The following is a 15,000-nucleotide window of genomic DNA, read 5'->3' as shown; positions in this document are numbered from 1 at the left end:
TATATATATATATATATATATATATATATATATATATATATATATATATATATATATATATATATATATATTTTCATTTGGTTTTTAGAAAGAAATTGAATTTTTACCTTCTCTTATTTATAGGTAACGAAACACTTTGATAGAAAAATTAATTTTTATTCATTACAAAAAGCACACACACACACACACATATATATATATATATATATATATATATATATATATATATATATATATATATATATAGTATATATATATATATATATATATATATATATATATATATATATATATATATATATATATATCTATATATACACACACATATATATATATATATATATATATATATATATATATATATATATATATATATATATATATATATATGTGTGTGTGTGTGTATATATATATACAGTATATATACACTGATAAACATATCTCCAAAAACAACCACAGGTTAGATATAAAGTTTCACAACAACAAAACATTCTATTGTAAAAGGCAATAGTTATAAAGTTCACTTCCTTTTTCTTAGATAGACACTATTAGAGTTTCCATTTTTTCTTCTTCTATAATTTTTATATGGTTTCATTAGGCTTATTTATGAACATCTCAAAATGGTATTCGTTTTTTTTTTTTTTTTTTTTTTTTTTTGAGGATTTTGGTTTTTGGATTTTCTTTTAAGAATTATTGTGACTCATAATCAAATCTCCAGTCAAATTTAATTGATATGTTTTTTAAATATTTAAATTTAATTAAGAGTATTTTTCTCTTAATTGGGCATCAGTTACTTTACTTGGGGATATCAAATATTCTATCAAATGTGGAAAAAAGTAGTTTTGTAAATGTTCCGGATTATGAAAAGTAGACAACTTTCTATTAACTTTAGGAATAGTTAATGTACCCAATATTGGACTCTAGGAATTTTCATATGTTAAATACCAAATTTTCTTTCTTAATGTTGTTATTAGTAATTTTTACTACTAATAGTTTATTGACAGAAAGGAAATGTAAATCATTAAAACAATTTTTCGTCATATTTTTGCATCTCTGATGATGTTCTAAATGCACCATAGTAATGGATGTGTTTGATCGACATAGTTTAATAACAGAACCATAAAAAAACTAATTATTAAAAAACGAGACTTTGATCAAAGAATGTAGTTAGATGAGTTGGCTAGTTTTCTGAGAACCATTGTTCTCCTAAGTATCATGAAGTGAGTGTTTTATTATTCAAGATAATTAGTTTTATTAATTAGCCTTTGATAAGTATAACCTTGAAGACGAGATGGTAATCTTGGAGAGCAATATATAGGTAATGGACCAGATCAAAATTAATCATGAGACTGATTTTCCCTATAATCTAGAGAATATCTAACATTGTTTTTAAAGAAGTAGCCCCTTTTTTGAGTATATTACAATGATTTTAGACTATAACTACTCCCTAATCTTCATAATAGAAGCACTGCTTGACAAATAATTTGGAATCAGTTGTCCATCCTTCGTAGAATAACTTGTAACTGGATGGCCTGCTTTGGGTGAACAATTTTGGACGAGTTGATACTCTTTTATTGAATGCGTAGGGACGAGTTGACCATCGACTGGTGAATATGTAGAGACAAATTGACCATCATTCGGAGATGTGTACGAAGCCACAGGCTGCTTGAGCATTGTAACTGTTAGTATATTTTCTTTTGGTTCATGTAGCGTTTGGGTATTCAAAACGATGCCTTGCGTATCTGGAGATATCCTATTGGATGTTACGCCAGTTATATCGTCTATGGTTTGTACGCTGCTTATGTAGTCTGGCGGCCAGTCGTGCTGGGATTTCTCTTCAAAGGATGTGGCCAGGTTGCTACGCATTGTGATAGAAGGCCTCAAGGTTCCATAATGCCCTGGGGCATATATTGTCTTACAATTGTCTCCAGACGAGTGCAACTGGATGTCATTCCCACTCTCGCTATTCGCATCCTGCGAGCCTTTGGCGAGGCTCCGGCGGTTGGCCTTATGTCGATAATAAACGGTAGTAAGAACCAAGATATTTAGAATTAGCAAAGAGCAGGCAATGGCCACTGTCACACTCAGTGCAGTTGTGTAGGGGAAATCCTTTCCCATTTCACTTAGCATATCCAAATTACCTGATTCACTAACTTGGTTTTTGTTAGCCCTAGCTACAATTGTCAAGTTATGGGGGGGTATTTGTTGGGCCAGTGAAGGTTGGAGTGATTGGGCTAGATAGAAAGCCTTCAGTAAAGTTATACTGACCGGTTGATTCAGGGTATAAACCAGACTGGAGATCAGTTCGTAATCTGTGAAAGTTTTTACCTGGGCCGTACCGAATACCCACTCGTTCGAGACCAGGTAGTAGCCAGGACCACAAGGCTACTTTTCCAGCATGGTAATGGTCACGTACAGAGTTCTGTTTTCCTGGAATGAATAGCCATATAGATAACTAAAAGTAATTATGTGAAAACGAGGATACAATATCTATAGAAGATATATTCCTTAAATATAAGATATATGGTTTTGACTCTTGATGTTATGCATAAATATTTTTATTAATTTATCAATGAATACGTTTTGGATGTTACAGCTTCATAAGCTATTACAAATAGAATCCAAACACTTAAATTTACATAAAGCAAATTTCTGGAAAAGCTACATATCTTATCTATATTGATGATTAGAATTATATCATATAATTTTAGATGTACTATCATTTAGTTTATTAAATTAATCGCCAGTTAAATAATAGTATTTTACTAAGGTTCTATAGTTTTGTGAAGTGCATTGAAGAAGTTATGTTTTACTAGTTTAGGTTAATGATATTCATAGGAGTTGGGTTATTGAAGAGAGAGAGAGAGAGAGAGAGAGAGAGAGAGAGAGAGAGAGAGAGAGAGAGAGAGAGAGAGAGAGAGAGAGAGAGAGAAAGAATGTTAACATCTAGAACATAAAATTTCATATATAGAGAAGAAAGGGATCATTATATCTGTGAGTGAATACAGCCCCACAAAAATAGGAACCTCACCTATTCGAAAGTATCTCTGATAGACTGGATCATATTTGGGCCATATCTGCTCTTGAGAAGTTATGTCGTTTCCACTCTCGGACATCTTAGCTTTAGAGACTGTGTCTTTTGGATGTCTGTAATACGAACATAGAGTTTTGAATTGATACCATAAGTATAATTGATTGATTTATGGTATCAATGATATAAAATATACAGTATTATATATATATATATATATATATATATATATATATATATATATATATATATATATATATATATCCATATCTATATACCAAGGTACTTCCACTAATTTTGGGTGGTAGCCGACATCAAATGAATGAAAAAAGGGACCTTTCCTCTCTATGCTCCTCCCAGCCTGACGAAGAAGTCAACCAAGTTCGGCTGGTACTGCTAGGGTGCCAAAGCCCACTGTCCCCCGTTATCCAGCACAGATGAAGCTTCATAAAGTTGGATCCCCTACTGCTGCTACCTCCGCAGTCATCCAAGGCGACCAGAGGAAGCAGCAGGGCCTACAGGAACTGCGTCACAATCGCTCATCATTCATTATTATAATTAGCACGCTCTCTTGCCTCTCACATCTATCCTCCTATCACCCAGAGCTTTCTTTACTCCATCCATCCACCCAAATCTTGACCTTCCTCTTGTACTTCTCCCATCAACTCTTGCATTCATCACCTTCTTTAGCAGACAGCCATTTTCCATTCTCTCAACATGGCCAAACCACCTCAAAACATTCATATCCACTCTAGCTGTTAAATCATTTCTTACACCCGTTCTCACACCCACCACTTCGTTCCTAACCCTATCTACTCGAGATACACCATTCATACTTCTCAGACACTTCGTCTCAAACACATTCAATTTCTGTCTACCCGTCACTTTCATTCCCCACAACTCCGATACATACATCACAGTTGGTACAATCACTTTCCCATAGAAAACTCTCTTCATATTCATGCCTAACCCTCTATTCTTTATCACTCCCTTCACTGGCCCCAGCACTTTGCATCCTTCATTCACTCTCTGACGTACATCTGCTTCCACTCAACCATTTGCTGCAACAACAGACCCCAAGTACTTGAACTGATCCACCTCCTCAAGTAACTCTCCATTCGATATGACATTCAACCTCGCAACACCTTCCCTTCTCGTACATCTCATAACCTTACTCTCACCCACATTAACTCTCAACTTCCTTCTCTCACATATCCTTCCAAATCCTGTCACTAATCGGCCAAGCTTCTCTTCCGAGTCTGCAACCAGTACAGTATCATCCGGAAACAACAACTGATTTACCTCCCATTAATGATCATTCATGTCTATCAGTTTCAATCCTCGTCTAAGTACTCGAGAATTCACCTCTCTCATCACTCCATCAACATACAAGTTAAAAAAGCATGGCAACATCACACATCCCTTTCTCAGCCCCACTCTCACCGGAAACCAATCGCTCACTTCACTCCCTATCCTAACACACGCTTTACTACTATTGTAGAAAGTTTTCACTGCTTGCAAACACCTTCCACCAATTCTATATAACCTCATCACATTTCACATCGCTTCCCTATCAACTCTATCATACGCTTTCTCCAGATCCATACACCTCCTCACCTTTTGCTAAATATTTCTTGCATATCAGCCTAACTGTAAAAATCTGATTCATACATCCCCTACCCCTTCTAAAACCACCTTATACTCACCCAAATTTTATGAAATTACTCCACATTGATATGAACGATTTGCTGAGTGTGACATCCCTCTTAGTGAAGTTATTACTTGAGGCCAAAGGTCCCAGAGCACCCATAGGACCACCAAAGACGTACGCCAGCTCGTTCAGAAGATTCTCGTTTCCAGACTTTGGGAAAGATTATTAGTTCAAATTTAAAGCTTTTATTGTAGTAATAACTAAATTGAAAAATAATAATTTGAATGGAAGAGGAATATAGGATTTTATTCATATCATGATTCTTTTATTGGTATTTATCATTTTATATTTTCATGAATATTATTTCCATGATTTGGATACATACATCTCTAATCTATGGATGATATTCAAAAACTTTCTGTAGATTATTAAAGATTTTCATTAATAATATATACCATATTTTTTTTATTTCATATATAAATCCAATCTATCCATATCGACGTACATCTGACCCTTCTTCCTCCAAGACGTAGAGATAAGATGATCGGGAAGTCATGTAGAGCTGCTTGGCAAGATCTGCCATCGGCGAGACGATATTCGTATCGTGAAGGCCTTGGCCGGTTGAGTCCATGAGGCTGATTGGTTGATGGAGGGATCTTGACCAATCAGTGTACTCGGCTGTGATGGCTAACATTATTTCCTGTGGCGAGATGAAAATACTCCATTTGAAGTGTACTTTTATTATAAGATTGTATAGTTTTTATGTGTGTAGTCCAGGTGATAATTATAATAATAATAATAATAATAATAATAATAATAATAATAATAATAATAATAATAATAATACTTACCTGCAGATAATATCGATAGTTATTGACGACGAAGGATCTCAGCAGATCCTCCCTATAGTCAGCATCGAATCCTTCTCCTTCCTGGACATCTTGCTGACTCAGGATGTCAAGGAGGTTGGCAGCTGTCATTCCTAGAAGAAGGTCAACTGGAGTTCGACCTTCCTTGCCTTTGAAGTCAAGAGGAAGAGTAATATTATTCTCATTTTCTTTTTATAGTTGAGTGATTAAGGATATTACTTGGTATAGACAAATGGAGATATTTAGGATATACGATTAAGTACTTGGGTGCAAGTTAACTTTTATATTATAGTTTAGAAATTGGGAATTTCATTCTGTTTAAATGTATGTATTCATTATGCAAGAATTTCAGTTCGTAACTGTATATATCTGTGTATATAAAAAAGCAACAACCAAAACAACAACAACGACAAAAGCAGCTGTATCTAGAACTCTGCAGGACATTGGCCACATCCATGTCCTTATTCATGACTCTGGTTTAGCTAGTTTTCATCACCACGCTTGCCAACTGCAGAGTATTGATGGTGGGAGATTTATGTCTGATTGCTCACAGCAAACGTAGCTATTATAGGTATCCCTAGTACAGCTCTGCTGATCATCACGTTGAGGTATCCCCACCCACAAAGGGAGGCGCATATATATATATATATATATATATATATATATATATATATATATATATATATATATATATATATATATATATATATATACATATATATATATATATATATATATATGTATATATATATATATATATATATATATATATATATATATACATACATACATATATATATATATATATATATATATATATATATATATATATATATATATATATATATATATATATATATATATATATATATATATATATATATACCTGTGTATAGAGTTTTATATATGTAATGTTATACATTTACGGGTTTTAGGTGTATTTTCCATCTCATGCATTATGTGTTAAGACCCTAAATGTTTTTGCGTATGAGTTGACAAACATATCATATCCATCTACGAAAATTAAGAAGTAAAACTCACCCATTTTGCCCTGATGATTTTTCCAGTCAGGTTTGATAGTGACACCATCAATGCTGGGGCCAACAGCCACTTGGATCTTGGATGTCTTTAGTTGAACCTTTAAGAAAATTGGGTTCATGTTATTTTCTTTTATAAAAGTTATATTTTTCCTAAATCATAATTAATATTTAGACAGAAATATTAAAGTTAACTTATTATTTGTCTTTCGCGATTGAAGTAAAAGCACTATAATAAAAAGAAATCATCTTATGTTAAAATAAGTATTACAATATTCTTAGGTTAAATGTGAACTCAAATTTCTAATGACATTTCGTTTTTCTAAACCACACCTTTACTTATTTAGATAGACTTTCGGTTAAAATTTAGTTATAATTATAACTATAAAAATTTTTAACGTATCCACTGAAATAAATATCTATTTACAAAAAAACTTTAATTACCAATAACTTATTCAAATTCATTACCTGGTACATAAGGATTAAAGATAATTATTCTTTATATTTTGAAACAAATTGCCATATTGTTTAATTAAATGTATCATTAATCTCTTGTTTTTGTTCACGTTTTAGGAAAACATAAAAAGAAGCTAAATACAATATAGTTATTTAAATATTAACCAAAAAAAAAAAAAATTAACAATTAATGAAATTATTATTATATATATTTCCTTCTGTATTTAATGTTTTCATTAGGTAGAAACAAAAAAAAGAAAAAAGAAATTCCAATTCAGTATTGTTTCTAGCTATTCACATTCCATGTAGCTTATTTGCTTTGTGTGAACAGTATCTGTGGTGGCATATTACCACGGGCAGAATAATCACTGAAAACCACAATATTTCCTATGTACAATTGTGCTTGTTATTAGAATTGACAGTATATTAATAACCAAATTCTTAAAAAAGTTCCTATAATTTTAGCATAGTATATGATTGGAAATAGTATACGCTACAAAAGAATAGTCTAGAGAGTAATAATTTTTCCTTTTCTTTTCGATGGACTTATGGTTTTTTTACTTGTAATATAAAACTAATAAAGCAATTGAAATTTTGTCTGGCCACGTAAACTGGTAGACAAAGACTCATTCTCAATACATCTCGAACAACATAATCAATCACCTGCAATATGTCATGCAGAGGCCTCTTCCTCAGACACTGGAGAAGATTTTCATAGTGGCGAAAGAGGTCGTTTGGAACAGGGCAGTCCAGCTGGGTGGCTACATCGAAGGCGTGTCCAGATGGGTCCCGGAATGAAGCCCAGGGACTGAGTGCAGATCCTGACATCAGGATTGCTCGCTTGAACAGACCTGCTCCTGATGACCAGGGGAAAAGGATTGCCCGAAGGATATTATGGTAGGAAGGATTCTATGGTGTTACGTTTTTAGAGGGGCTGTTAACTTATATGTTTTAGGTACTTTTTTGGTAGACACATGGTTTATATATATATATATATATATATATATATATATATATATATATATATATATATATATATATATATATATATATATATATATATATGTGTGTGTGTGTGTGTGTGTGTGTGTGTGTGTGTGTGTGTGTGAGTTTAAACAAATATTCAAGGATTCTGTAAGCCTCAGTGATCATAAATATCATAAACTATATCATCATCCCTCTTTTCTCTCAATAATGATCCAACTCGTTTCACAATGTAAAAAAAATAATACATTTGGTAGACCAACAGAGAAAATACGAACATCTAATTAAATGTAATTTGGCCTTTGTACAAGAACAAGACCCCAATTATAGAATATCTATATTCTATAAGCAGGAAAAATGAACAATATTGGAAAAGGAATATCCAATAACATTTAAAAAGAAGATAATAGAAAATTGAATTGGTGTTTCTTCTTGATGATAGTAGATTGGAATGGGATATAGACATTGAAGTTTATTTAATCTGAATTTTTAATTAAGAATCACAAGAAATCAAGTAGGAAGGTATGTATACATAAACACACACAAACACACATATATATGTTTATATATATACATATATATACTTGTATATACATATATATGTATATATACATTTGTATATATATATATATATATATATATATATATATATATATATATATATATATATATATATATATATATATATATATACAATTTCCAATAATATTAGAAAAAAATCTAAAATTCCATAAACCGAATTAAACAGAAATATTAATCAAAACCTACAATTTTCCTTACAAGTTCTCGACTCCAAAACCAAAACCAGAAATGAGAGTTGAAATCAAATGAGGAAGTCCCTTGAGGAAACTTGAGATGCTCCACGATATAGTCATTCTGTTATATGTATTATTTAACTCTCGTTTCCATTATGGGATTTTGAAATAGGTTTCCTTTCAGGAATTTACATTTGTGGAATAGATGGAGGATTTTGTTTCTCCTGATTATCTTTTTTAAGAGTGAAGATGCTACGTTCACTAATAATAATGATAATAATAATAATAATAATAATAATAATAATAATAATAATAATAATAATAATAATAATAATAATAATAATAATAAGTATAAAAATATTATTATTATTATTATTATTATTATTATTATTATTATTATTATTATTATTATTATTATTATTAAACGATAATATTAAATATGATAGTAAAAATATTCAGCTTATTACTATTATTAGGTAGTAGGTTGGCCCGGGCACCAGCCGCCCGTTGAGGAACTACCAATAGAGGGGTATTGGATCCTTTGACTGGCCAGACAATAAAGCATTGGATTCCTGTCCCTGGTTACAGCTTATTTTTTCTTTGCCTACACTTACGCGGTATAGTCTGGCCTATTCGTTACATATTCTCGTCTTTCCTAATAGACCTGATAACAATGAGATGCTAAACACTACTTCAACAAAGGAGTAAATTACTGTACTACAATTTCTTCAGTGTACTTTCCTCTTGGAAAGGGTAGAAGAGACTCTTTAATTATGGTTAGCAGCTCTTCTAGGAGAAGGACACTCCAAAATTAAACCATTGTTCTCTAGTCTTGGGCAGTGCCATAGCCTCTGTACCATGGTCTTCCACTGTCTTGGGTTAGAGTTTTCTTGCTTGAGGGTGCACTTGGCAACACTATTCTATCTTATTATTATTTTTCTTTCCTTCTTGTTTTTTTTTTTTTTTTTTAAATGGTGTGTTTGGCAGGCTTAATAGAAGGGCCATGGATGCCTGGTGGTTTATCAAGAAGTTGTCTTTTCCTTTTTCTGATTCTTTTTCTTCTCCAAACCATCCTTACTGTCCTCCCTTCAGTTGAAGTGGCTATCCTGGAGGGTATTTAGCTTTGCAGGGTGTATCAGCTCCTCCATGTTGACCAGTTTTTTCGACTTTTTAAATAGTCTATGGGTATCATCAATTTTTTATTTATAATTCTGTACATATTGTTTTTGTTATAATTCTTGTTAATCTAGTTTTTAAGTATGATGTCTCTTTTTTATTTCTATGAATTCTTATGCTGTCTGGAGACATTGAGCGAGATCCGGGACCAATACGTCCAACATATCGTCATTGTTGTCTTCTGTATTGCAATATTCATGGTCTTCATACAAATATCCAAGACCTAACAGTTGCGTCCACCCAGTATATTATTTTGTGCTCTAAAACTTTGGTTTCTACTATGAGGCACTTATTTGAGCTCCTTATAACTGGTTTTAAGAAGCCAATATGTTGAAACGCGATGCCATCCCTAGGGCAAGGGGAATGGCGGTGTATATTAGGACCGAGTACTCTGCTTCTCATAAGTCCTGCTATCAATGTGGATGTCATGAGATTCAGGTAATAAAATTTTGTGGCAGGCATAACAACTTTTATTTGTGTTCGATCTACCGAAATACTAGACGTGGATGATTCTATCTTAAATTAACTTCTTACCATTATGGCTAAGATACAAGAAGATGATAGAAAGACTTCTTTTGTCTTTGTTAGTGATTTTAATGCTCACCATAGGGAGTGGTTAAGTTCTATCTCTCCTACCGATTGCCATGGCTTAAGAGCTTTAGACTTTGCCTCTGAATCAGGCTGTGAGCAAACCATAAATGAAGCTACTCACAGGTCTGGTAATTGCTTGGACCTCGTATACACTGACTCCCCTGGCGTTATAACTAGCAAGGTTGGTTCTCCAGTAGGGACATCTGATCATGCCTTAATTTCATTAGTAGTGAAGACTGAGCAGCCTGTCCCTGATATATCATACTCTTGTAAAATTTATATAAAATCCCAAGTAGACTTGAAGGGGATTTTGTATGATCTTTTGTGCTTGAATTGGTCGCAATTATATAGTAGTGTAGATCCTGTTGTCCCTTTGAATGAGAATCTAGTCAACATATTGGTTTAATGATGACTGTAGACGTGCTTATTTGGAGAAGCAGGAGGCCTATCTTCTTTGGAAGGGTAACAGATCAGATTTGACCTGGACAACTATACTCAGCTTCGAGCTTTTGCTCAGAGAATTTATGCCTCAACTGAAAAGGAATACAATTTAACCATAAAAGGAACTCTTTCCGGTACATCTCAGGAACTTAAATGCAACAGTTCCTCCTTTACTCGCTGTCCAAAGGAAAAGGCAACCCTTTTGGCTGATGTTTTTGACAGTAAACAGAGTAATGAAAAACTTGAACGTCCTCATTCCTGTTTTCCTGAGGCTAAACTAACTAGTTTAGCTTTTCGATCTCGTGAGATTAAAGCTCTGTTGATGGACTTTCATGCTTATGGAGGTGTAGACCTAAATGGTATTTTTCCTTAGTTTTTTATAAAGACAGCAGATTTCTTAGCTCCAAAGTTATCTGTTATTTTGCGCAAGTTAGCAAGAAGAGGAACTTTTAGCACTTGTTGGAGAATTGGCAATGTTACTCCTCTATGTAAATGTGTTTGAGGTAGCTCAAGTCCCACTGATTAATTTCCATAACTCCCATATTATCTGAAGTTTTTGAACGTCTTCTGGCAAAACGTCTTAATAGGTTTGCTGAAGGTAATAATCTACTCCCTAGTTTGCAATTTGGTTTTCGTAAAGGCCTTGGAGCATGTGATGCCCTTCTTACAAAATCCAATGCTGTACAGAAATCCCTTGATTGTGGTCGGGAAGTTCGTATGATTGGCCTTGATTTCAGTGCTGCCTTTGACCGTGTTAATCATGAGGCCCTTGTTTTCAAACTCAAACTGTTGGGAGTGGGTGGGTCGTTTCTTAGCATTATTATTGATTTTTTAAGTAATAGATCTCAAAGAGTTGTTGTTGATGGGCACCATTGTGAGTATAGGAATGTGATATCCGGTGTTCCACAGGGTAGTATTCTTGGCCCACTACTTTTCATACTATATACACATGACATGTGTTTTGGCCTATAAAAGAAGCTTGTTGCATATGCAGATGACGCTACTCTCTTTACATCAATTCCATCCCCTGAATGTAGATCTGGGGTTGGTGAATCCCTTAATAGAGATTTAGTTAAAATTAGTGCATGTTGCAATTTATGGGGTATGAAGTTGAATCCTAACAAAACTCAAAGTATGATTGTAAGAAGGTCAAGGACAGTGGCTCCTCAACATCCGGATCTCAGTATTGATAATGTTTGTTTACATTTGTATGACTTTTAACATTTTAGGTGTGATTCTCGACAGCAAATTTACTTTTGAGAAACACATTAAGTACGTGTCTCCTTCAATTGTACAAAAAAATTGCTTATTGAGAAAGTCTTACAAGATTTTCGGTGATCAATCTATTCTGAAGTGTTTTAATTCTTTCATTCTACCCTGTTTTAAGTATTGCTCTCCTGTCTGGTGTTCAGCTGCTGATTTTAATGTTAATTTGTTAGACAAAAACTTATGGTCTATTAAATTTCTTATTCCTGATCTATATGTTAATCTTTGGCACCGTCGTTCAATTAGTTCATTATGTATGTTGCATAGGATTTTTTCATAACTCTGACCATCCTTTACATTCAGATCTCCCTGGACAATTCTATCCTGTTCGTAATACTAGGCTGACAGTTAATTCTAATAGCCAAGCCTTCTCCATCATGAGGCTCAATACTACACAGTATTTTAGAAGTTTTATTCCAGCAGTTACCAAGTTGTGGAATGATCTTCCTAATCGTGTAGTTGAATCAGTAGAACTTCAAAAGTTCAAAGTTGGAGCAAATGTTTTATGTTGACCAGGCTGACATGAGTCTTTTTATAGTTTATATATGACATATCTGGTTTTGACGTTGTTAATAGTTTATATTGGACATATCTGTTTTGACGCTCTTAGTGTTTTTAGAATGATATATTGTTAAATTACTCTCATCATTTATTTATTTCCTTATTTCCTTTCCTCACTGGGCTGTTTTTCCCTGTTGGAGCCCTTGGGCTTATAGCATCTTGCTTCTCCAACTAGGGTTGTAGCTTGGCTAGTAATAAAATTATTATTATTATTATCATTATTATTATTATTATTATTATTATTATTATTAGTTATAGGACTATTAATATTAGAATTAGTTAGATTACAGTATCAGCAGCAGCAATACTATCAGCATTAGTACTAATCATGATATCAAATGCATCCCTTAGAAATATCACACAAAAGCCCATTAACATCACATCATCCCTCCAACCACAAGTAACATCACCTAAGGATATCTTGAAATCGTTCAAATTTCCCTTTGTCACAGAGAACAACGTTTACTTACTGACTGACCTGTAGCAGCGGGCGATATGACAAGGTAGTTGAGGCAGGCGGCTCCCGTGCCGTGACCCATGACCGTGACCTGACCAGGGTCACCCCCGAAGCGGACGATGTTCTCTTGAACCCAGTGCAAGGCAGCCAGCTGGTCCATCAGGCCGTAGTTAGCTACGGCTGGGTGACCCACTGGGTCAGGGTTCGCGTTGTAAAACCCTGGGGTATATTAAGTAAGACTTGAAGAGCTCAAACATTGATTTAGGTATGTACTGTATATGAATATTATAATTTTGCACATTTAGACGTTTATTTCATATTCATATAATTCATATATTATACTCCTAATTATATCTGCATTCTCTTTACTACGGGATCATAGACCCAAGGGGAAATAAGCTTTAAGATAATAACCTCTGATCAGCCCGGGAATCGAACCCGGCCTAATAAACTGGGGTTTCATCGACTTAGTAATTTACCCAAGAGGAGCTGCTAGGTCAATAGATCCTCAGTTTCTTGAGCCAAGGTTCGACTCTCAAGCACGACCAGAAGCTATTATATTTGAATGGATTCTCTCTTGGTCCTCTGATCCCAGGCAGAAAAAAAATTCAGACATTAGAAGGATTACAATTTATGGCTTATATGAATGAATATATATATATATATATATATATATATATATATATATATATATATATATATATATATATATATATATATATAAATATAAATATATATGTATATATATATATATATATATATATATATATATATATATACATGTGTATATATTTATGGCTTCTATGGATATATATATATATATATATATATATATATATATATATATATATGTATATATATATATATATATATATATATATATATATATATATATATATATATATATATATATATATATATATGTGTGTGTGTGTGTGTGTGTGTGTGTCTGTGTGTGTGTGTGTGATATCTTGTTTCTTTGGCTATTAATGTTACAAACCTTTTAATTATATTCTCAACAACAGCTGCTAGTTGGTGGTATTTGATGGAGGACCAGGAACAACCCTTTAGTATAACAACCTTAAGCTAAGTGATATATCATTCAACAGGTAAAAAAAAAAACAATGTATATTTTCATGTCCATACATATCGACATAAAGGTAATATGACAATTTCTGGTAACTTGCTATAACTTTAATCTTCCTTTTGAGAAAAAATTCTGAACAGCAGCATCCATTTGCAGCCTTGAAGCCCCCCCCCCAAAAAAAAAAAAATAAAAAAAACTGTTTATCGAAAGCAAAAGGCAAAACCATCCCTTTGGTCCGGAAAGCATCTTTACTTCTACGTCTGCCTTTTGTAAAGGTATCGAGACTGAATTATTCCTGTGTGTTTTCCAATGGTTGATTCGCTGTCTGTGTCTCTCTTTCGAGGAAACAAGAAGAAGTTTATCGAAGGGGACTTTACCATATCCCAATCTTCATCTTGCTGCCACAGATTCTTTTAGAGTCGACAAGATTAAAAGTTTTTTTTCTCTCTCTTTTTTTTTGACTGACAAAAATATACAACCTAATTGGCTCAGATTATACTCTCTAAAGAATATACAACCTTACTTTCCAAGAATATACAATAACTTATCTTACTAAGAATATAAAACTTCACTTACCAAAGAATATCCAACAACCTTACTTATCAAGTATGTACAACCTCAATTACGAAAACTATAAT

The 15,000-nt window shown here is 33.1% G+C and overlaps 1 protein-coding gene across 1 annotated transcript; it reads right to left on the bottom strand.

The window, feature by feature from the left end:
- Positions 1-1,440: 1,440 nt before the first annotated feature.
- LOC137626612 (uncharacterized) lies at positions 1,441-2,118 on the bottom strand. Its single transcript, XM_068357632.1, has 2 exons — positions 1,583-2,118; positions 1,441-1,516 (listed from the first exon to the last, which is right to left on the bottom strand). Exons 1-2 carry the CDS (start codon positions 2,116-2,118, stop codon positions 1,441-1,443), a joined length of 612 nt encoding a protein of 203 aa, XP_068213733.1.
- Between the last annotated feature and the right edge of the window lie 12,882 nt (positions 2,119-15,000).

The sequence above is a fragment of the Palaemon carinicauda genome, chromosome 34 (assembly GCF_036898095.1).
Source record: "Palaemon carinicauda isolate YSFRI2023 chromosome 34, ASM3689809v2, whole genome shotgun sequence".
Classification (NCBI taxonomy): domain Eukaryota; kingdom Metazoa; phylum Arthropoda; class Malacostraca; order Decapoda; family Palaemonidae; genus Palaemon; species Palaemon carinicauda.
This window is presented reverse-complemented; position numbering and strand designations above follow the sequence as displayed.